The sequence below is a fragment of the Rhagoletis pomonella genome, unplaced genomic scaffold (genome assembly GCF_013731165.1).
Source record: "Rhagoletis pomonella isolate Grant_MI unplaced genomic scaffold, Rhpom_1.0 Rhpom_scaffold_00004, whole genome shotgun sequence".
Lineage (NCBI taxonomy): Eukaryota > Metazoa > Arthropoda > Insecta > Diptera > Tephritidae > Rhagoletis > Rhagoletis pomonella.
Window position 1 is genome coordinate 13,338,067 of NW_023458558.1, and position 25,498 is coordinate 13,363,564.

At 36.3% G+C, this 25,498-nt stretch overlaps 1 protein-coding gene across 1 annotated transcript; it reads right to left on the minus strand.

Moving 5' to 3' along the window:
• Window positions 1-848: 848 nt before the first annotated feature.
• On the minus strand, window positions 849-21,578 carry LOC118737048 (kinesin-like protein KIF19). Its single transcript, XM_036467292.1, has 9 exons — window positions 21,269-21,578; window positions 5,946-6,011; window positions 5,688-5,866; window positions 5,456-5,602; window positions 3,194-3,463; window positions 2,166-3,135; window positions 1,904-2,052; window positions 1,486-1,826; window positions 849-1,325 (listed from the first exon to the last, which is right to left on the minus strand). The coding sequence occupies exons 3-9, from the start codon at window positions 5,796-5,798 to the stop codon at window positions 1,109-1,111; spliced, it is 2,205 nt and encodes a 734-aa protein (XP_036323185.1). The 5' UTR covers window positions 5,799-5,866; window positions 5,946-6,011; window positions 21,269-21,578; the 3' UTR covers window positions 849-1,108.
• Window positions 21,579-25,498: the final 3,920 nt, after the last annotated feature.

The following is a 25,498-nucleotide window of genomic DNA, read 5'->3' on the forward strand; positions in this document are numbered from 1 at the left end:
AGGGCACTAATGGAGTGTAGGCAAGTCTTGGAAATGCAGCCCAAAGATCTTTAGACGGATGTACACCATGATAGCACGACCAATAGTGACCTATGGGGCGGTGGCTTCGGTAGCAAGAACTGCCTTGGCCACGATGAGACAGTGTCTCAATAAACTGCAACGTCTAGCTTATGTATGTATTACTGGAGCAATGCGCACATTCCCGATATCAGCTCTAGAGATACATAGTTCTTGAGCTCCAGTCACACCACATCACCATAGAGCGAGGGATGGTTATACTAGAGGCAAGATCCTATCGTCTAGGAATATGAGAAGATAGGATCCCAGCTCCCACTAGCCCTCTTCCTCATAGAAAATATGAGTAACGTAATTGTTTTCGGCAGGAAATTTAAAATAGATCTTTGCACTAGGGGGACCTGAAGCAACCCAAGGTTGGATGGATATATACAGGCCGGACCCATGTAGTGGCAAACTGACGGCTCCAAAAGACCAAAAGATATTGGAGCAGGCAGGGTGAATTTAAGGTATAATCATCCTTTGTGATAAAAAACGAACAATATGTAGGAGAGAACAACACTGGAATCCTTGAGATTAAAAGATGTGTTGTGATGAGTGGAGGGCACAATAGACTCACTAGGTCGCGGAGCATATCTCATTCAAACATCTATCTATCTACACTTCGGCTAAGTTCCAAGTTGCATCAATGCAAAGCATCAGCCTCTTTTATTTCTGATCCTTTGCATTGGAGCAACTTGGAACTCAGCCTTCTCTATTTTGAGCTGATGGTTTTATAGCAAAATCAAATCTCAAAAAAAGTAAAATCCCAATTTGCTTTTGTGCGCATTTATTTGAAAATTCACTCCTACTGATCTACAATCAATTGCTAATCAAGCAAAGCTACGCATTATCTTCATGAATTGCTTTCCTTATGCTTGTACATACTTGTAAGTTCATGTTAATTTAACTTTTCTTCGAAACATAAAAAAACAAATAGTACTACAATTGACAATTAATTTTCCCTGAGCAAAAACTTAGCATTTGCAGCCGATAAATTTCTAAAACTTGTTTGCCTTCAGCTCCTTTGCTGTCGGATTGCTCCTTGCCGGGTCTAGGTGTTGGGCGCATGCTTGGTCATTCGTATTGAGGTACCGCGACGGGTAGCCGGTGCAGCGGTCGCTGGTAATTTCGGTAAGCGCGGATTGACAAGTGGTCCCATATGCCTATCTGGTCCGTCTTGAAACGCGCTGAGAATTTGGTTGTCAATTAGTGGTAGCGGCGAACCAGGTGACCATTCGGAGCTGGAACTGGAGCCGGGTGATTCGGAACTGAAAATAATATGAAATGTCAACCTTGATGACTAAAAACCAGCTGGTTAGGATTATATTATTAGAAGCTTGCGTTGTACACAAATAGAAATGTAATAATTTCCTCATCACTTTAAAATCTCCTCAAAGTTTCACAAGTACGCTATATCCAAATACTTACCCCGCTGTGTAGATAGGCGGTAATTTGCGTTCATATGAGGTAGCTGGTGTAACAACACCGGCGTGTATCTCTTGCTGGTACAAGCCATAAAGTTCGCGTAGTTCATCGGGCAGCTCGACATTGCCCTCTTCTATAAGTCGACGCTGTGAGCTGATAATGTCCTCACATAGTCTACGTTGGCGTTCGGCGCGTAACAGCTGCAGATCACGCCTTCGAAGTTCGGCTTGACGGGCCAGGCGCTCAGCTTGCAGAGACACTTTATCCGCTTCTAGCTCGTGAACACGGCAAAGTAGCGCCAGTAGTTCACGTTCTTCATCGCTGGTAATGCGCTCTGGTAGCTCCTTTTGGTTTGGGGTCATTGATATTTATACTAGGTATTACTTCTTTTGGAAATATGTTGGTTCACAGATATACTTACATCTTCCAATTGCACGCCTTTCTGCCGACACAACTCCAACTCTTGCTCAGTGCGCTCACGTATTTCTTTGTAGCGACGTGTCTCCTTCTCGATTGCCGATAGTTCGCCCCAAGCGTTCTTTAGCGCTATTGCGCCTTCAGACTCTATATCTTTTGTGTAAAAAAGTAAAGAAAATTTCAAAAATCATAACTTGCTTATTTAGTCTACATAGTTTTTTTTTTTGTTCAACAATTTCAACAACAATTGCAACAATCATCCTTACCGTCATCAGCTGGTGTGTCGTAGAGCTTCCCCATTCGTCCTTGCCAGTGTGAAATGATCATATGCTGGCGCTCAGCATCCAGCTCTAGTCCTAGCAGGTGGCTTTCGGCTTCGAGTAATTTGCGTCGCAGTTTCATTTGTTGCTTGAAGGTGAGCACGATTTGTTCTCGCAAATAGCGTAGTTCGGTCTTTCGCTTTTCATCCTCTTCGGTGGAGCGTGCTGGTTGTGCTGCTGCAGCCGCCGCTGCTCCGCTACGTGGCCGTTCAGTTAACATTTTACTACGCAAGCGCGTCACTTCCTCGCGCAACTCGGATACAAGGTTTTGATAATGTTTTGTGGGAAAGTCTTTGACCTCATCAAGATAGACAGAGTTCTGCAGCCTCGTGGAAATGCTATTTGCCCGATCTGCATATACGAGTGTATTTTTTGTTTCATCACGATGTTTGCCCTCGGGAGCGACGTGCGCAATCATAACGGTCTTGCATTTGCCACTCAATGCCTCTTTTAATAGACGCGTAAGTTTCGAGTCTCGGTAATTCACGTAACGCGCTCCACCCGAAAGCGCATTAATGCAATTTCCCAATGCCAGCAGACTACGGTTGATATGTGCACCTTCTTGCAAACGTTTTCCACGGTTTTTCGTCTTCTTAGCTCGCTCTGAGCCAGCAAGATCGGTGAGGAATAGACGACCTTGTTTTGTACCCAAAGGGGTTTTGGTTTGCACGGTAATACTGAGGAGTGCATGACTGCGAGATGAAGTTTGATTAGCCGCTGTCGGTTCCATGGTACGAGCTTTGTTGCCTTTAAGCAGCAATGAGACGACCTCTTGCTGACTTATGGTGGTGATCTCCGAAAGGCCGGCGACAGTAATGCGTTGTCCACGATTATCTTCGCGCAGTTCTAGCGGACCGCCAGGATTCAAGAGATCTCGAATGAGCTCATTGTATATTTCCAAGTAGGAAATTGATACCTATAAGGAGATCATATGAATTTACATATTTGCGATAAAAGTAATAACTCAGGCTTACCTTGCTACTATTATTCGGCGCATTGTCGATATTTTGAAATATTTCTTCGATGGCTCGAACCATCAGACCACTTTCGTTGCTATTGGCATCGGCGTCGTATGAGGCGGTTGCGCCACGTTCAGTAGCCGTTGATGTTGTTTTCTTGCGACAAGGTCCCAGCATGGTGTGTGTTTTTCCAGAACCCGTGGCGCCATAAGCGAATACAGCGGCATTGTAACCATTAATTACATCCCTGACCAGTGGCGCTGTGGTTTTTTTGTATACCTTTTCCTGATTTACAAAACCAAAAAAGTTAATTTTAAACTTTAAGTATTATCTTTTAACAGATCAAATATAACTAAAGTAAAGACCTGCAAGGCGGTATCCAATTTGAGAGAGTTTCAGCGAAGAAAACAATAATTTTCTACAGGCCTTTGGGTAGGTAAATGGATATACAAATTGTCGGGCCATTTAGAGTCACACTACCGTTTAGGATGATTTCGGATTCCTAGTGAACATTAAAGTCGTGCCTAAATTTTATCTTCATGGCGTGAGATTGAACGCTCTGCGTTTGAGTCTGATTAGGTGAGTAAACAAAAAGACAGGACCTAAAGAGATATTTTAATTGAGTTCAACATAGCGCGCCGGTCGCTTGTTTCTCGATAACCTGCATCAATTAGAAACACTGAGTAGCCAAGGCTCTTTTCACATGGTCTTTCAAAAGCAGAGGGGGCTTTTCTCTACTATCTCAAAAGTATATCACATCGAATACTTTCAGGACAAGAGTATCTTAATTTCTACGCTGTATCTAGCTTTGAAAATGCGTAGAACGTCTTTTATCTGCCACCAAATCTTTCTCTAGATCACTCTTAAGGCCGCCACATCGAACGTTGGTCTTTGTTAAGGTTTCTGCACTATAGATAAGGACGAGCTTGTTGATAGCCTTATAAAGTTTGGTTTGAGCAGTTCATTCTGTCGGCCTGTATAAAACACCGTTTGGTATCAAACGGTTCGGAGAGGTCCTTCTCAATTCTGACGATGCTGGTGCTATTGATCAATTTAATTTTACATAGCCGTATTAGTTTCGCGGCATAACAGCATAGAGACAACTTATTTTCATGCTGTCGCCAGTGGCTTTGAAGTCGACAAATAAACGATGCTATTCTGTGAGTCTTTTCCAATATTTGGCGTTTGGTGAATACCTGGTCTACGGTGTATTTGCCAGATCTAAAGTCACACTGATAAGACCTTCAACCTATGCTTAGAAGGCTGATCCCACGGTAGTTGTCATGTATTGCGGAGTCATATTTCTTGTGGATTAAATACCAGTCGTCCGGTATCCGTTCATCTGACCATATTCTGCATAAGAGGTTATGCATGAATATTTTCAACGCCTCGCCGCGGTAGCTGAATAGCTCAGCTCGAGTAGCTTTGCTGTTCTTCAACCGCATAATTGCTATCCGTACCACGTCATAGTCAGGCGATGGGACATTGAATCCGTCGTCATCCGAATGGGGGCTCGGGTTCGTTTTCCACTCAATAGGGTAAAAAAGTTTTCATTCTATAATTCAAGTATTTTCTAGACATCGGTCAAAATGTTGCATTGGTTCCGTAAGTCGCCTAACTCGCTGGTAAAATTTTCGGGCATTTTTCCTGAACGGCCAGCATTTCAAGCTCTTCGCACTCACGTATTTCGGCCTCTCTCTTCTTATTACGGCAAATACGTCTCGGTTCTCTCTTCAGCTCCCTATGTCGGTCCCGCTTACCCACATTGCACATTTTATTGGCATGTCAAAGTCATACATTTCCTTCTAAATATATTTTGCTATATGTGGGAGCCCAACAAAGAATGACGATGAGATTGGCCATCAACAATCATACAATCCCTGGCTTGTGGTAAACTAAGCTTACCTGCTGGTCCTCCAAAGAAAGATAAAAGCCGGTTACTTTGAACCATTCGTAAACACGGATATACTACTATCATCTACTACGCGTGGGCCTCACGCACTTTGCTTCTTTATCTAATTTTGTGTGTTTTTTTGGTGAGAAATAAAATGTTCACATGCTTTAACGTTGTCTATAGTAAAGTTAGTAAATATCTAAAGTCTTTATATAAATATGTATAATCTTAAACTTTCGTTTCGAGGTGCATATGAGAGAGACCAATGTCCTCCCCACATTGGTAAAAAGTTTGAGAGCAACTAAACAATTTTTGGTACCGCCAGTTTGGTGAATTCTCAAGCATTCATAGAATCCAATGTAAATTTGAGATTTTAATCATACCTGTGTGTCAGTCTCTTTGAAAACATAATCATATGAGTATTGTCTAGGCCGACTTTTGCCACCATCATCAAACAAAAGTGATTTTTCCGAAATGACATCAACACAATGGTCTGCGGTTTCTGCACTTGGACGTACCCGCACCACAACCTAAGTAAATAAAATCAGCAGACACAGTTAGGACATGAATATTTACGATAGGTAAACACAAAAAAAAAACAAAATCACAACTAACCACTAAACGTTCCTCTTGGGCACCACTTGCCGTTCCTAGTCCTCGACTTTGCGCTGCCGACGAGGATGAGCTGCCACCGCTGCTGCTTGACCAACAACCGTTTTGTGCCATTTTACGCGCAGCAAAGCGCGGTGGTTCACTGCTGGAGCGAAGCGTGACTGGTTGTCGTATATTACCGGCTATAAATCATGGAAACATATTTTTTACAAGTGTACGTATGTATGAAAGTATTTTCAATGGTATATGTTTAATACATACCCTGTAGGAATACTCAAAACTTATATGAAAGATGGTTGTACCCGTATTCCTCAAACTCGAATTAGTCTGAAAGTAAAGCAAATTTTGTTTAGTTATATGTATAATATTTAACATGATACTATTGTTGTTGTTAACAAAAATATATGCAAATATAAAAATCACTGCACTTCAAGCAGTTTACTTTAGCAGCTTTTCTAAATATAGAGGGTGCCTTCAACAATATTCAATCACCTATAAAAGTTTGTGTGGATAGCGGTGTAGTTGGTTGGATACGCTCATAGCTGGAAAACAGAATTGTTTAGGCGTAAAGTGGAGGTAGTCTAATAAGTAGATGTGTGAGCAGAGGTAATCCATAGTGTCTCCCAATTTTTGTGGTCACTCTTGTGGATAGTAGCGTTTGAACCGCATACTGCTGGAACTCAATAGAGGAAGGGTTACTACTGGCGATGATTGACGATATAGTGTTAGCAGTCACAGGAACTTTTCTTTTTACTGCTAGTGAAACCCTACAGGAAGCACTGCCTAAACTACTCACGTGGGCTTAATCAAGGGACCTTAACTTTAACTCATGTACTATGGGTTACACATACAAATAAGATACGCCAATTTAGACTTCCATCCATAGGCGGAAAGACAATCCACCTATCATCCAATGCAAACTATCTGGGAGTAATCCTAGACACTAAATTAAACTGGAAACTTAATGTAAAAAAGGCGTAAAGTTTAAGATGACCGTAGTCAAAAAGAACGCAAATGCCAAAACCGGTTTAAGCAATACCACGCTTATAATTTTGGTATCAAGGATGGTCCTCGTTCAGGAAGGCTCACCAAAGTTGATGACCTAAAAAAGCAGAAAGCTTGTATTTTATTCCACATGAATAAAAAGTGGTTCATTTGATGTCGTATATAAAGACCTGCGTTATGTTTTTGAAACGCGAAGAAGACAATCCTTTTATGAAAGTAACGAGGGTGATGAGAAGAGGATTCATTACAAGTAACTTTTAAGCAAAAAACAAAATCGATTTCAATTGTAAAATAAACATTTAAGATGATCGTTAATTTCTTCACGATCCAATTATCGGATCTAAACAAAATTACTATGGGACCACCCTTGAGGTACCACCTTTTCGATGAAATCGGTTAAAGTTGTTCCAAAAAAAAAAATATTCCTGCGAACTGATAAGCTCCTCCTTTTTTTGAAGTCGGTTTATAACAATGTAGAATGCAAACAACCTTAGTGTGGAATTCCCCAGCAGGCTTTTCAGGTGTTGTGGTTATAGCTGAATTGAGCTGAACCTAATCAAAGGAAGGTTATTGCATTTTTTTAAGTTTGAAGGGATCTCACATTCAGAACCATCTGAAGCTTCTCAATCGTTATGTTCCATCACGATAACCCGCGATGTATACATGTCGTGGGTGCCCCTTCAAATATTAATAATCTCAACTTATGCCTTTAGAATTTCACTAGATTCAAATGAGGCGGTTATTTACGTGAATATAGCTTAAGTTGCCAGCAACATCATTTTGAATTTGACCACTATTATTTTAATCACAGCCATATGTATGTATGTGTTTAGCTGGTAGCGTTTTCAGGACACGCAATTGTCCAGATGTCAAGTTGTTTTTTAACCATTTCAACATGACGCAAGTAGTATTCTACTATGATTAAGCGAGTAATGTACAGAGGGCCTTATATTCTCAAAATTTAACTATAAAAAAAAAGTTATCCTACAAATATGGCTCAACTTGTAACAATTGACACCTAAAATTATTGAGGTTAGGATAAAGTTCAAATTTTAATTTTATTTATTATATTGGCATCGGATATAGAAAATCAGAATAAAAGATCCCATTTCTTTAATACTTTTTTACTGAAATTTAGCACACAAAAAATGAATATAAATATTCGAGAAACTATGGGTAAATTATAGTACAACTGCGTACTTAGTTTTCCCTCTGACGTCAGGATTTTTTAAAAGGACTTTGAAATTTAGAAAGTTCGATCATTACAAAAAATTATGTAAAAAATTCAGTTCAATGTAGGATAATAATAATGGTATCATATAAAATCTTTAGAGTTATAACAGAATACATTTTTTGGACGAATGGGTATGGAAAATGTCCTTTACAAATTTTGTGCTTACATTTTCTTGAAAATTTTCAATATTTTTATTTATTTTTTTTAATTATTCTTTGAAGACTAATATACGCACGACCTCATCATCGAATTTCGTCCTTCAAACTTTATTAACTTAAAACGATAAAACTTATAAAAAGCGCATTTTTAATACCTAATCGTCCTTCTAAAGTATTGAAGTATTTTGTTTTTTGTTTAAAAATAACATGTTTTCATGTTTATGGAATCCATAGTTATATATATTTTTCTTAATTTTTTTACGCGTTATTAGTCCGATTCGGTCTTTAGAAATTTTAAGTGCATAAATCAGCAACTAATATTTAAGCAAAAAACAAAACCGATTTCAATTCTCATATAAAAATTTAAAACTAATTTTTAAGGAAAAAACCAAACTGGCTTCAATTATCATATAAGAATTTAAGATTATCATTAATTTCTTCATGATCCGATGATCGGATTTTCCTTTAAAAAAGAAAGAATTATAGAAATCGGTTAACGTGGTGAAAAGTTATGTGGTAACATATGTACATAAAAAAAAACAAATATTTCGACGAATTGATAACCTTTCTCCTTTTTGTGAAGTCGGCTAAAAGCAAGTATAGTGAAATCTGCACTTGTTCATGGAAGCAAAGCTTTAATTTAAAAATTATTATATCCACAAAAAGGGTGAATGCAGTTTGTTTTGATATAATAACCTTATTACTTCATTACCTATTGATATTACTAAATATATAATTACTTTAATGTAATCATACCGTTACTAATATACTACTATTATTTACAACATTGTTGTAATCTGAAATCAGTCTTAAGCTATACAACTCTGTTATTGAATACATACGTCACCCTGACATGGAACACATCTAACCTTTGGTAGACACTCGTACCAATGTACATAAATAAACAATATTAAGTTTTAATGAGTAAATAACACTACAAAGGGTTACAACGCCTGAAGATATGCATTATTAAATAAACTAAGTTCGCGTTAACATCTTTGCTTTTAGGCGCGTCTGCTAACGCCTCTCACTGAGCTACTCAAACTTCCTTCGTCTCGTCTTCGCGTTAAGTTATGGGCAGTTGTGGCGTTATTGTTGTTGCTCTAATATTTAGATGTTTGCTTTGTGTGCTGCGTGCACGTATTTGTGATTAGTTGTAAATATGTGGCAATGTCATTAGGTGCTACCATTTAAGGGTCAACCTTAAAGAGCGCTGAACTTAAACACAATTTTTATTCTGCTAATAGTTAGATTAACCAAAAAAAAAAACAAAACAATACAAAATAAAATAGAAGTAAAGTAAGCAAAAAGTGTTGTCTCGCCAGTAGGGTGGCGTTGGGTCTAATGGTTTACGGAATTGGTTTTTGGGAGTTTGGAGTGAACTGCTCAAGGTTACTTTTCTTTTGATGTCCATGTTAATTGGTTGTTTGTAAGTGTTATGTATGTTAAACTTATTATTCGACGTATATTAATGAGGAAACCAGCCAACGCCTTATTTTTTATGGTGGAATTAATGGACTTTCCATTATTATTTCGTTGAATAGTCTTTACTATGTATTTCTTTCTGCTGTCTTTGCTCTGGTTATTCATTAATTATTTAAGACAACATTTGTATGTATGTTTAATTTGGCTGATGTTCAAGGACGGCTGAAGGTGATTTATAATTATATATACTCTCAATTATATTTACTACTATCAAAAAAGGGCATAAATTAATCTAATCGAGCGACATACATATTTGGGAGTCACACTACTTAGATCCCAAGTTGAGTTGGACAATTTTTCGCAATGGCTAGTAAAAGAGTGCGCACAGCTAGAAAATACAACGCGTTGGATTATTACCAGGATTGCCACAATAAGAAATCTTTAGGGTTTCTAAAATGTAGCTGACATAATGATACACTTACATAATCTACATGGTAGCTGAAGTAGAAACCGGTAATCGAAGGGCACCGAAGTACATTCAGAACTATAACTTTTCAACGCCCGTTAACGGAGCGATGGTTGATGTCCTCGGGAAGACTAAGGCTGACATCAGTTCCATCCAAGAAATGCGATGGACGAGGCAAGGCAAGGTAAGCGTGGAGTCAGGCGACATCTACTGTAGTTGCCGTTGGATTTGTGGTGGAAGAGAGACTCCGTCGCCGAGTATTGGCGTCCACCTCGGTGCACGATCGTCTAGCCACAATCCGCATCAAATCAAGATTCTTCAGAATCTCGCTCATCTGTGCCCATGCCCCTACGGAAGAGAAGAACGATTATTCCAAGGATCTCTTCTATGAGAGCTTGGAGAGAACATAAATATGAGCGCTGCCCCCGAAACGATATAAAAATCGTGCTTGGTGATTTCAATGCCAAGGTGGGCAATGAAGGGATCTTTTTTGGCGCCACTGTCGGAAAATTCAGCTTCCACGACGAAACGTCCGATAACAGACTGATGCTAATCGAGTTCGTCGGGGCCCGAAATATGGTAATATGTAGTACTGGGTTCCAGCATCAGAATATCCACCAAGATACATGGCGGTCTCCAGATCGAAAAACGAGAAACCAAATCGACAATGTTGTGATAGACGGAAGGCATGCTTCCAGGGTTTTAGGCGTACGTAGACTCCGAGGCCCAAACATCGGCTCGGACCACTATCTTGTTGCAGCCAAGATACGCACCCGCTTATGTGCAGCAAAAAAAATGTGCGCCCAACAATGCAAGGAAAACTTAACGTCCAAAAGCTGCAATCACAACAGACGGCCAATTTATTCAACATTCGACTCACACACCTGCCCTCTAAGAGCACTCTTCAACAAACCGAGATATCCGAACAATGGAACCACATTTCCCGCCCATTACGTACCACCGCCGAAGATGTCGTCTTATTTCAGTGAGCCTACTATGTGGAGAACCTGCAATCGCCGCAACGCGAGCTGTGTGGGACCGCCGTATTTGCCGTAATAAGAAGAGAAAGGCCGAAACCCGTGAATGCGAATAGCTTGAAATGCTGGCCGATAGGAAAAACGGTCGAAAATTTTACCAGAGAGTTAGGCGAACTCTTAGCGGAAGTCTTGTAGAAACAACAATGCGATGTCCAGAAAGTACTTTTGTAAATTAAGGGGGGGAGGGGGGGGGTACACTATTCTACCCCACTGAATGGTAGCAGCACGAAAAGTTATGGAAAAGACGAACCCCAGCGCCCAGTCGACGAGGGCGGAGTCGTTGTTCCACCACCAGACTATTAAGAGGTACGATTAGCAATAAAGTTGCTGGAACTGACAGCCTGCCAGCTTAGCTATTTACCGCGGGATCTGCCTTCTAAGCATAGGTTACAAGGTCTTATCGAGCGTGTTGTGTGAAAGACTGAAGCTCACCATCAACAAGCTGACTGGGCCTTATCGGTGTGACTTTGGACCTGGCAAATTCAACATGGATCAGGTATTTACAATCTTGGAAAAGTCCCGCGAGAAAAGGATCGACACACTCACCATCTATTTGTCGACTTCAAAGCCGATGGCAAAAATTATGAACACGCCATACTTTTGCCACCTTTAGCTATATTTCAATTTTTTTATTTAATGTTTCATTTATTTTTTATATAGGTCTGATTTTTTAATGAACTGCAAATAAATCCGCATTTAAAACTTTGTAATTTTTTTTGGTGAAGGTGTTGCGGTTTTCTTCCATATAAAAATAAATTGTGACAAGAAAAATAATAAAATTTAATGGGCTATACATATATAGGGAGTTCACATGGTGTTATATACTGTCGTACTGTTGTATGTCATAAACTTTAAACGGCTAAAACTCTATTTAAGAATTCGCCAGCTAACATAAAAGTTTTATTATGAAATTTCACACAATTAAAAAATAGTTGGTGGTGATTTTAAGTCCTCTAAACATTTATTTAGCCGTTAAAAACTTTACAACATACAACAATACGACAAGTACGACACCTTGTGAACCACCCAATAGTAACTGCATACCTAAATATAAATAAAAATTATGGGATTTCGATACAAATTTGTTGAGCTTTTATAACTACTTTTTTCTTTTCCTTCATCTTGTAAAATCTTGGATCATGAATTTTTGTATATAGAAGATGTTAAGAAGTCTGTTTTATTTATTTCACTATGAGCAATTAATATTAATAAACCGAATTGAATGTGCGCTTATTATTTAGCTGGCACAAGAGATCGAAGTGCATTGACTTTTATTGTTATGTTCCTATAATTCATAACCATATATAAAAAGCTATACTTAGTCGGTAATTCAATATTGATTAGCTTCTATTTAGCATAAAGTTTACCCACTAAGTGATCCGGGAATTTCCATATTTCACTTGTCATTAGTTAATATGACACGTGGGCATGAATACAAAGACATGCCTACTTATCCATATTATTAACAAGGACCTATGTATGTGTAAATGATTAGCGTGTTGGACTATTCGCCTTTTTTCGAAAACCGGTTTTCGAATTATTTCAACTGACCAAACTTAAAATATGATTGCTAAAAATAGATATAGCTTTAAATTAGGAATCAGTAAGGCAAAATAAGTTCGAAGTAGAAAAATCTTAACCTTCTTTTGTAGGGAAAAACGCGAGCATGTAGAACCTACTGTTTTCGGAATGACAATATATATACAGGTAATGCTTCGGAATCAATAAAAACCCTCTCACCACTTCAATTCCGTTATCGGCGACCAACGCTTCCTATGTATAGCAATTGAAGAGTTCGAGTTGCTTCGTGCGGCTCGCATTATTTTAACACAACTCCTTTCTGGATATTGTAACAGATTAAACTGCTCCGTCCAATTTAAATAAGATGGCCCCACGACACTAACTACCTCTTTAAATTACCACTCACATCAGCTCGTATATTTAACATCGCCCTCCGTAGGGAGTCCCGTCAGATCTGGGCTTTTCCTTACCCTGCCGTTAGAGGTAGTCAATTCACTGATTTGGATAGAGTTTAATAAGCTGCTACTACAAAAAAAAACAGTGATAGATTTTTGTTCGCTTCTGCTTTTATTTTTTAATAAATTTTCTGCAGTGGAAATTTTTCCAGTACTCAAATATAAAATTAATAAAAATGTCCTCTATAGTTGCATTTTCAATAAAATAAATACTACGAATTTTTTGACACATAAAAATATTTATAAAACCCGGATGAAACCGGTTTGGAAAAACCGAGTCACTCACCCTAGTATGTGTGCTTGCATGCCCGTGCATTTGTTTTTAATCGGCTGGTATTAAACATATATGTAGGTAATTACCGTGAATGCATACACTGGTGGCAGAACGCTTTACTTTCGCAAGTTTCATATTTTCTCATAGAGGTTTAGCTGATTATAAAAAACTGCATGTAAATGCATATTTCAAGTTTTGTACATTTTTTTTTTGGTGAAGGTGCTGCGGTTTCATTCCATATAAAAATAAATTGTGACAAGAAAAATCTAAAAAAATCAACGTACTGCATCCTACTGGAATTTATTGGGCTATAAATCTACATACATTCCTAAAAGTAAATAAAAAGTGTGATTTTTTTTTTGAATATTTTATATTATTTTATAGTTTTTTTAAGATTGAAGTTCGCATTTATTATGTAGTGAGCTATACTTTTATAAAAGAACATTAAAAAAAAAAACAAAAGAAATATAGACAAAACCAGACCAAATAGGGCGGGTCAATTATTTTTGCCACCAGTGTATACAAAGGCATGATCGCATACTTACGAGTCGTTGAAGAAATTTTGGCAAATAAACGTGCAAGAAATAGTTCCGAAACTAGCAAGTCATTGGACTTCATACATAAAAAGTGAGTTTAAACTCCGACTCGACTTTCAGTAAAAAATTTTTGGGCTTCAGCTAACTCCTTTGGTGCAAAAATTTAGTCTGAGCTTAAGCTCACTTTTTATGCATGAAAACCAATATTCTTATTAGGTCTCATCAAAAAATTCCTTGTCTTTTAAAGAATAAAGGGAATGCCGCATTATACTAAAGCCAGCTTCCCGACATAAGCTACTATTCCATACGAACACGGATATGTATACAAGCTTATAAGTGAATATCGGCTAAGCGATATTTTCTTACAAAAAAAAAAAAAAAAAAAAATTATCTGCTCTTCAAACAAATTTTTTCAGAACAAAATGTGAGTTTAAAGGGCAAGTAAATTTTAAATGCTACTTGAGAACATGTGCCTAAGAATAACAGCAAATCTCTTGAAAGTTCGGCACCTTTAGCTACTAATTTCTTCTCACAAGCTTTAGCAAAAAGCTAGCTAAATAACTGAAACTCCAACATTTCCTCCTAACTGATTATGATGCCTTTCATCGTACTACAAGTAAACATATTGTTTTATCGAAAAAAAAATTGTTAGCTACGGCTTTTTGCATTTCAGGTGACGATATAATTAACTAATTATCCTTATATATTTAATCACCTTACAGTACATACAATTTTCAATGGTTTTGCTGTATGCAATCCAAATACGTCGCCGTGCAATCCTCACTCGAATAATTCTACTTCTTATGTCAGTGTATTTATAATGAAACTAATTAATGCGGTATATAGTGCTCGTATGAACAATATATAAATATCGTCGTTTAAAGTACAAAACCGCGTATGAAGATAATGCAAAACCGTGTATGTGAGGTTGCATAAATTATTTTGTAGATAGTAAAAACACTCATATTTCAAAATGGTTCTCTTTTTTATAAAGCAATCACATTATTGGCTAGTATATTTCAGGACGAATGGGTAAGGATTGAGCCAAGAGCTTCGGAGAGCGAATCAAATTGTTGGCTAAATATGTGAGTTACGCGGTTTAGCAGAACGACGATACTAGGTTTGGTACTTTAAACGACGATATGTATGTATGCATAAATGTGTGGCGCTGTCATGATTTTTAATAAACGACAACATGGCGTATGAGTAACTTCTTTCGTATAGGTTGATAACCAATGACAGTTTATGTACACATGTACACATGTATGTGCATACCTACATACATATACGATTACGATAAATTACCATTTGACACGAATGATTTGAGCTTCACTCCTCGTCCGCTATGTAGCGTCCTCTAAATAGCGCTTAAAAAGCATAGCAGCTTTAAAAGTTTATTGTCGATGTGTTTGGGTGGATGAGTGAATTCTGGAACAATAGACTCCATCACAGTTACCCTTTGGCCACCGTTGACGGTACCCTGTGAATGTTCCTTGCAAAAAGCACTAATTTACCATCGCTTCCTTGCTTTGGCCTATTTCGCAACTATCTTGATAAACACTGTTTTTACATTATAATTCTTGTTTTTGCTTTGCTTTTTGTTTTTACTCTGCCGCTTGATTATTGTCATTTCAACTGTTTATTACAACTCGTGCTTTGTATTTGTTTATTATTATTTTTATTATTCAGTGTATTTACTCGGTACTTGCGTGTGACTCGTAAACTGTGGCGCCTGTCATGTTCTGTTGATTATGTCCAAACAACTGCTGTCCTTTGACTGTTGACTGACCGAATATAATTATATACGACAGCTTATTGTTGTTGGCTCCTTTATCTACTAATGTATTTATGTATGTATGTATGTATGTATGTATGTTTGTGCTGTTGTGCTGATTTCGCAGTGGCCAGTGATGTTTTTGCGATTGGCTCTGAACCATTGATGGCGATTTATTGTCTTTTGTGTTGTTGTCACACTATACTTTTGTTGCTCATTGTGCTGGCTAAATTTTGTATGTGGTTTTGCGTTTTTCGTTTTAGTTAGTAACTTATTGATTTAAATTGTAGAATTCATGGATTACGGATACATAAGCATGTATGTATGTATGTATATGTGCTGCTTGTTGGCAGTCGGTAGGGCTTTTCTTGCGCGAACTTTGGAAATAGTTTGCAAATTTACTAAGGGTTTGAAATGTTTGGTATGCGGTAAATGTATAGTGCTCCTTCCGTCTCTTAAATAAAAACGAATTTCACTGTCCGCACACTGTACAAAATGGCCTGTACAATAAGGCGTCCAAAACCTTAAACAAAACAACTTTGTCAAAAGTAATAATAGGAATGTTATGTTTATATTATTTAAGAGTTATTGATTATGTTTAAAATTCTTTAATAAAAATGATTCTGAATTATACAATTAATGTAAAAAAATAATCTTCAGAAAAACTTTCAATATTATATCATGCAAAATGGCGCCTTAAACAAAAGGTCGAACACGGTCGGATTGAATATTTAGTATTATAGTTTAAAATACAATTATCTTGATATAAACATAAATTTTTATTGGTGAAACCTGGAGAAAATGACTTATGATATTTTCTTTAAACTGTTTTTATAAAAAAATTCACGTGAATATTCCATTAAATACCGATCAGTTGATCATATTAAAAAATGTTAAAATTAAGCCTTATAATAAACAGACCTGTAGAAGAAACCCCGATTTCACAAAATTTAAATCGAACGGCCCTGTGGCTTTTGGCGTTCTTTTAAACTTTACATTCAAAAATCATGACAAATGGTAAATGTAATATTGGAATATAAATTAGGCATTGAAAAAAATATTTGGTCCTCATTGGAAATAAACTGTAACAATTTTAAACTAAGTTCTTTTTCATTTGTCACTTTCAGCGATTACTAAATTGTTCTCATTTGTTAATATACATTAAAGTGGTCCAAAAATGTATGTAAAAAAATAAGGTCGGATTTTTAATGCCGCCAGCCCCTAGGACTGTTCTATACCAAAAAAAATTATACCCCTATTTTTTTTATTTTGAAATAAAAAAAAATTAGGGTGTGCTCAAAGCGCTCAAAGTTTTCAATGTATTTTATATGGGGGAAAAACAAGTTTTCGTAGAAATAGTGTAGAATTCTTGAAAATCAACAGTTTTCGATCGGAAAACTTTTCTTATCTTCAGGAGATTCCCAGTAATAATACGCATTTGTCTCTTTAACCATTTTTTCTTAGTAACTATATTTTATAGGTCCTCCAAAACCCCTAGAAAATGCAATGGAAAAATCTTTAATCATAAAAAACGGTTAAATAAACAATTGGATATTAATACTGGAAGTCTCCTGAAGAGAACCACAGTTTTCCGATTGAAAAATATTGATTTTTAAGAGTTGTATACCATTTCTACGAAAAATGGTTTTTTCTCCATATAAAATACATGGAAAACTTTGAGCGCTTGAGCACCCCCTAAATATTTTTTGATTTCAAAATAAAAAAATAGGGGTATATTTTTTTCGATACAGAACAATCCTAGGGGGTGCCGGCATTAAAATTCCAACTTAATTTTTTTGGACCACTCTAATATACATACATATTAATTACACATTAACGAATAAATAAGAAAAAAAAATTTGAAAAGGGATGATGGAAATTCGTTCAAAAATTTGTGTTCTTATCTATCACCAACAACCGAAGAGATAAGCATACATGTAGTAGTTAGACTTTCAGTACTAGACAGTGTAGAAAGTTTATGCACGAATGTATACTTGCATACTTGTGTGTATCTAAATATGTATGTATGTATATTTGTAGCATACGTATATTGAATTGGACTCAATGGGCCTCATGCATAAAAAGTGAGCTTAAGCTCCGACTCGACTATTATATTATTAGTAGGTAGTTTAAAGGACTCATTACAGTGTTTGACTTCAGCAAGTTAAATAAAATTATATCGATCTAGCCGATTTTGAATAGTACTTAATTTCGCCAAATAACAATGCTCCTCAATTGGTATAACAGCAAAACGATGAATATATAATTGGCGCCATTGCATTCTACAGTACAGATATGGCCTGTCCTTTTCCGACATTAATTTAAAATGAAGCTACAAAACGTTCAAAGTAAATATTTGCGCTGTAGTCAAACAAAAACAAAAATTCAAGTTCAATCAACATTTATTTGTTTATTGCCTTGACGTTCCCTTTATGGCAAGTTAAACCACTACACGGATATAAGATCTATAATTCAATGCGCTTTTCCACTGACGTAATTGCGGTTAGTTAGGTGGAATAAAGTCCATCAGAAATTAACTTTCGGTATACGTATGCGGCTTGGCGTAGTGAAAAAAATGCCAACACATTTAAAATTCAAGCAGCAAAAGGTAGCAATGATTGCATGTGACCAGAGCCCAAACAAAAAAAGTGAAAAAAGTGAAACAATTTGAATGTTGCGAGGCACGCTTTCGTACATTGTGTTTATTGCAGATCATATATCAAGGCCCATGAGGCTCAATTAATACTGCCTTAAGAATGACTTATGTGAATGAGCAGTGGCATAAATAATTATTTTTTATTGGACTTGCAAAAACGCAAAATATGAAAATGTGCTCATGAAAATTTGAATATATCCGATTAGTGCGAACATGCAGTAAAAAAACAGAAAGAAAAACATAAAAGCGAAGCAAAAATACAAATAAAACTGCCAGCACATACGAATAAATTATTTCATAACGCAAGCTGAGCTAAACTTCTTATCGTTTTCGCCTCGACCGACTTTAACGATTTTGGTGTTCGTCAGGTGAAAATAAAAGTGAGAAAAGCGGGGAGAGGTTAACTTCGGATGAATTAAAACATTGTGTAGCTAGCTGCCTGGAAAGAAGAGGTATGAGAATGAGGTGGATGAGGAGTTGGTCGAAGTTTTGTGCTTTGTTATTGCGAAGTGGGTCAATTAAATGCGCTAGGCGCCAAAAAAAAAAAAACAAACAACAAAAAAAAAACACAATAGTGTAAGAAACGCAAGGCATTGGTCCTTCAGCGTGCTTTTGAGGGGCAGAGTTGAAGGGGTATGGACGAAATAATAACTACAAATGTTAGTACTATGCAAATGAGTTTGTAAAATGTGGCCGTCATATAGTTACCTAGTTGAGACCAGTAAGTTTTCGTTGCCAAAAGCTGCTGACAAAAAAAATAAAAGCAACAACAAAGCTAACTGATTTAATGCTTTGTTATTTGATGATTTGCATAAATGCTGTTAGATATTTTTCTCTGACAAAATGATTTAAAATAAAGCTCTTCTACCAGAGACCATACCGACGAAGCACTTTATATATAATAAAACATAAATAATTTTAGTTAATTTTTGAATTTTATTATTTTGAGCAAGAAATACCGATTAGTTGTTGATCTTTATTTCTTAAAGTAAAAATTTAAGGCAACGTTTGTCTGAAATTTTTTTTAAGCAGAAATTTATCGGTAACTTCTTTGGACATTTCCATTGAAAGCAGGCCCCCAGCGAAAAGTAAAATAAGAGTAAAAAATAAATAGTTATTTATGCAAAAAATTTACCTGCTAGGTCGAAATATTTTGAAAAATTGTTTTTACGAACAATAGACCAGCGGTAAAGGTGTGTTGACGTGAGTTGAGGTAAGCTTAGTTGAGTTGTCTTTCATAACTCTGGCAACTATCTTGAAAGCTTTTTACTGTCTTTTGAAAGTCTAATTGAAAGGTGTGCTAACGAGGAGGTATTAGCGTTATGCTGCTTGCATTTTACCAATACGTTATTTTTCAAAATTATAGCAAATTAAAAAAAATATAAAATGTTTCTTTTTAAAACAGCCATTTTTCATTTTAAAACAAACAAACTAATAAATAAAAGAAAATTAAATTAAAAAGGAAAATAAATGACTAAAATGAAAATAAAGCAAAAATAAATAAAAATCAGTTTTTAAAACTAAATGCCATATTTTTTTTTGCTCTTTAAAGCAATCAAATCTAATATTAAATTGGAAAAAAATAAATCAAACAAGAAAATAGTACTTAAAAAAAAAAAAATTAAATATTTATATTTTTAAAACAAAATCTAAAAATTAAAAGAAAATTAAGAAAATCAAATAAGATCCTAAATAATAAATATTAATTTTTTTTAAATATATTTTTTGACAATAACATTTAAAAATTTTTGTGGTGATCTTCCGAAATAGCTATAACCTCTACCAAAAATGTAAATTGTGGGTTTTTTCACAAAACATTTTGTTGAAAACGGCCTAAAGCTCACTAAAATTGTTGAATATAATTGTTATAAGGCCGAAAATAAAAATTTAAAATAATAATTTTAAAGAAAATGAAATTAGCCAGCGAAAAACAAATAAACTAAGCTTCTAAAAACTAAATTAAATTTAAAAATAATTTTTTCCTTTTTTAACAATAACATCTGAAAATTAAAAGAAAATTAAATTAAGAAAATTAAAGTCATATTAAAAAATAGAAAGTACTTAAAATAAGTTTTAAAAAGTAAATGAAATTAGAAGCTTTATATGTATTTTTTCTTTTAAAAGAATTCTTGTTACAGTTTTTATTACGGAAAAATATATGAAAAAAGTTTAAATTTGGCAGTAAAAAAATGTTTGTCACCGATACAGAATTGGGCTATAACCTCTAAAAATTAAGAAAGAAAAAAAAATGAATTAAAAAAGATCTCTCGAACGCGTTGTGTGCTTTGCTCAGTCGGCCATTACAACTGTTGAAGCGAGGTGGGCTAAATGAAGTACAAGTGCTTTCTCTCAAAATAAGAGCTTTTTTTCTTAGACTTTCTTAGACTTTTGTGCTAGAATAATAAAAGTCTTTCAAGCTATCTTATTTATTAAATTAATAGATCCGGTTTACTCGGTATTCGAAAAATCAAAGCTAAAAAAATGCCTAAAAAACCCGGTTGAAATTGGTTTGGGAAAACCTAGTTAATCCCGCTAAATATTTGGTATACATATTAAAAAAAAAAATGAACTAATAATTTCTTTCAAATTTCAAAGTCCTTTTAAAAAAGGTCAGAGAGAAAAACTAAAAACGCCGGTTTACTATATTAAGCCCTTGCTTCATGGGCGAAGATTAACGCTTGCCCACAGCTGAAAGATCGATGGTGACGAACAAAAATGAGAAGACCGTGGAACTTTGTGTGTATCTTTCGCCCTGTATGTTCGTGTGAGAGGCGCTTTAATAATGACATGGGCATGGTGAAGCACAAACGTTACGTGTAATAGGTGCATCAGTGAGAATATCCTTCGACTCCGCTCCCATGTGTGGACAACGATTGCCAGGGCACCCACGAAGACGATGGAAGAACTCAGGGCAGAAGGACTCTTTTTACAACTGGTGCAAAAAGCTGGCAAAACTTTGCAATAGAAAATGGTAATTGTATGCAAAAGTTTCTTACTGATAAATTTTATAAAAATTTTTTTTTTTTAGTTTTTAAACACTTACCAATTTTTTGTAATCCTTTAAAGAGTTGTATCTAAATTCAACCTTTTTTTCACTAAATACAATCACAACACTGCAGGCAACCACTCACTTAACTTCCAAGAGGAGTATAATAAATTTTAACCCCTAATCAAATAACCGTTTTTTTTTTTTTTAACAACCAAAATGAGATTTGTCAATTTTGCACCAACAAAATGCCTATAGAAACTTTACTAAATCACCGAAATCGCCCACCGATACGTCCATTCGCGATGGATTACAAGTCTCGACTAAGTGCTAGTATAGTCTACTAGCAGCGACTAACTCTGGTCAAAACAAGGCTGGTTTGCCCGTTTTTGTTCGTGCATATTTAGGTACATGTATAAGTATGTATACATTAGTGTGTTCCAAAAATGTGCGTGAAAAAGTAAAATCGTAATTTTTATGCTCATACACCTTTGGATTGTTCTATACTGAAAAAATAAATCCCTACTTTTTATTTTGAAATCAAGAAGTATTTAAAGGTCGCTCAGAGCAGCGGGTTGGGGTGGGAGAATAAAATATCTTTAGTTTTAAAAAATGGTTGAATAAACAAATGGGAATTGTTGATGGAAGGCTCCTGGAGAGATCCAGCGTTTTACGATCGAAAAAATGTTTATTATATATAAAATACATGGAAAACTTTGAGCGCTTTGAGCTACCTCTAACTTTTTTTTGATTGCAAAATAAAAAATAGGGGAATATTTTCTCGATGTAGAACAATCCTAGGGGGTGAGAGCATTAGAACTCCGACTTTACTTATTTTGGACCACCCTAATACATACATATACATATGCACTTAAAGTATGTGAGATTAGTGTACAATATCTTGCCGCCTTTTAAGCGCTGACTGACATAGCACGGGAAATTGGTGAAAGCAGTAAAATGTGGGCCGCAGGATATGTGCGCCTGAAAGTAGGCTTAAACCATTTTACCAACCAACAGTTAGCGCAGTTAGTAAAGTTCTACATAAATACATACTCGTACATGCATATGCATAGATGAGTGCACAGTTATTCAATTTCTAGAGGTTTTTTGTTTGAGTTGTCGTTTTTGTTTTTTTTTTTGCTTTGTTTTATTTTGTGTGTGTCCATGTTCCATTACAGTGTCAGTATGTTAATACGCCTTTTTGCATTTCATTCTCAATGAAATTCTTGGGGATTGTAAAAGTGAGTGCCATGAGACGGTCAAAATCAAATGCTTTGTGTATGCTCCCATCGCAGGCACATAACTGCATACATATGTATGTATGTACGCCTACTAAATAGATGTGAGGCAATTCATGGCAATTACATAAACATACACATGCAAGAACCTATATGTATGTATGTATGAAAGTTCACTTGCATGTGGCTAGCCAAGCATAGTTCGTTTCTGTCGCTAAGTACGAGGAGTGCACTTTCGTTAATGTGTTAAGTTTATGCCGTAATAATAAATTCAGTTTTTACCACTTCATATGGTATGCGAGTTGGCGTGTTTGTTTGTATATTTGCAAAAATTCCCAAATATGTCGCTTTGTGTGCATTAAACATGTTGTTTGAATTGGAAACACACTGGTGGTTTGAGCAACAACGACTTGAAGTTAGCACTGGCGCACTTCGGTGTACATTTAAGTTCTTATTGGTTGGGGATATGTAATTATTTGTTAAGAAAGTTATACTACATAAGCTCCACATAACATTTGTAAGAGTTTCGTTTTCGTTGTCCAGTTTGCACCTCGCAGAGATTTGATTAACTTAATGAGTATATTGAATGATCTCTTGTGGGTTGCAACGGAAGCAAGTAGGTACAGTTAGAAATAGCTTCAAACAAGCAATACCTTGAACAAATATTTGTTAGACCGCAGCTTCGCAAAAGGTGGACAGCTTATTGTTTTGTCACCCATTGGAAGGGATTCTATCAATACAGTCATCAAGAGTTGCGGCTTTGTGAGTCCAAGATCCCTTGACCGCCTTCATTCCACCTTCAGCCAGAAAGACTATTCAGTTGCAAATGTTCTCGTTTTCGTCCAGCGGTTTCTAAGCTGACAGGAGGCCGTTCTATTGGAGATCAATCGCATGTACTTAAAGGTATTCCGACTTTCTCTTTTCTCGGTCATACTGAAAAGAGGATGCCTTTAACGGTCATCTCATCCGAAATGTACCTACATACTTACTAATGAAATAATCAGAGGCAACTGAAAGGAAGGTCAGGCATTGAGTGTCGCTTGACTACAAGAGTAGATATTTTCCAGCATTACTTTAATACGTCTCGCAATTGAGCAGCTAATCGACTACTTCCTGAAAGATTGCTACTTGGAAAACACTTACTACAGTGATCTGCAAGTCTAAATATCAGGTTGAATGCGCTCTCCTTCAACTTTTCCGTCATGCTTCGATTTATCCGTGAAATTTACCGAAGCCTTCTTTTTACTTTTATCCCCGTTCCACTTATCCCTTGTTTGCACGTGGGTGGAGCAAGAGCACATTGGTGCCATTCTAGCCACCACGCAATTATCCGTATTACCAGAGCCAACGTAAAAGGCTGCAAGAATACCAGAATGTCCAAATACTAAGTAAGCTGAGCACTGGGTCCCTAAGTCTGGCCGTAAGTTAAGCTTTAGCCGCCCTGCCCACGAAGTCGACGAACGCTTTGTTAAGCAAATCAATTTCTGTAAATTGAATTGTGAAAGATGAAACAATAGGTATTTATGCCTAAATATTTAAAGGAGATACTCTTATTAAAAAATCAATACGAATTTTCACATAAATCATAAATCTTAAATCTTCTCAATTCTTATAAACCATATTTTACTCTGAGTAAGTTCTTACGAGAATTTTTCAATACCATGGTTATGCAGATAACTACCCGGATAACATTGCTACTATTGAATTTGCGTTAAAAACTTTTGTATACGTATTCCAATCCTTGACGTCCGCTACGCAGCTATAGTAATTACTGCCAATACGGTCTTGACATTGAAGACCGATTTCGGTTTTGAAATCACTTATCATTTCAAAGCAATCAAATAATTGACTTACAATCTAACATTCAATCAATTATCGAATCGCATTTGCATTGATTACGCAAATCCTTATTGACATTTCGCCGATACACTTACGATACGGTTATATCACATACACGTGTGCACGTACATGCATACATATGTATGTACATATGTAAGTATAAAAATGCATATTCAATTACTTAAATATTCGCTTTGGACATTGGACTGTTGAAACCAATTTTGAAATTAAATTTTACAAATGCAACCAGTATTTTAGTCGGTGTAAAAGAGTTCAAATATTCCGTACGTCTTTAGTATTCACTGCGTAATGTACTACATACTCGTATGCACATATAAACGTACATATGTACATATTTTCTTAAAAATTCATATCTTTGACTAAAAATGGACTTAAAACAAACTTTGTTTCAATAAGAGGTAAACACACTCGGACACTGATTGATGTCCAATCCTTGACATCGCCAATCGGTGTATTCGCGGTTAACTGCTACAATTGGTCTGATAGACAAACTGGTTTCGGTGTTGAGCCATCTTTAGTGTCGTTTTTCGTGAGCCGCACGATGACGGAAATTCCTTATAAAAAAGCTAATATTTCTGGTCCCCAAATGTTTCAGCAACCATGAACGTCACTTTCCTCTACTAAAGTGCGAAATTTTCGCAAGGGAAGTACCTTACGGATTCAGCAACTTCCTCGTTCCTGCAGCTCCAGCAGATGACCTCATAAGATATCACGAGCCTCTCCGCGTACTTTTCTCAAAAGGATACGTCCTGTTAACAGACCCATGAACAAGCAAATTTCTTGTCTGCTCAGCATAAGCAGGTTCCTCCATCTTTGTAAGTCTCATTTTGACCCACCTTATTAATGTTGCAAGTATTTAGTTCCGTCTTGAACTTGCTTTTCAGAAGAAGAATATTTAAGGTGAAGAGCCCCACTAAGACGGCGAAAGTGGAAGCTCGCTCACCTTTTTAGTGCTTGGTATACCTCTGTGTCACACCTGGGGACAACACACACTTTTGTCCTCGGCAGAAGAAAGTATCGATACCTGAAAATAGGACGTTCTTCAACCAAATTTTGAAAAGTTTTCCGGTAATGAGTAAACTGCTCTGCCATCACATTGACTCTTCTGCGGCAAATTTATTTTTGTTTTCCGATTTACTAAGATATTATTGTGTCCGATTGCTACATCAACTACACTTCGCACTCGCAT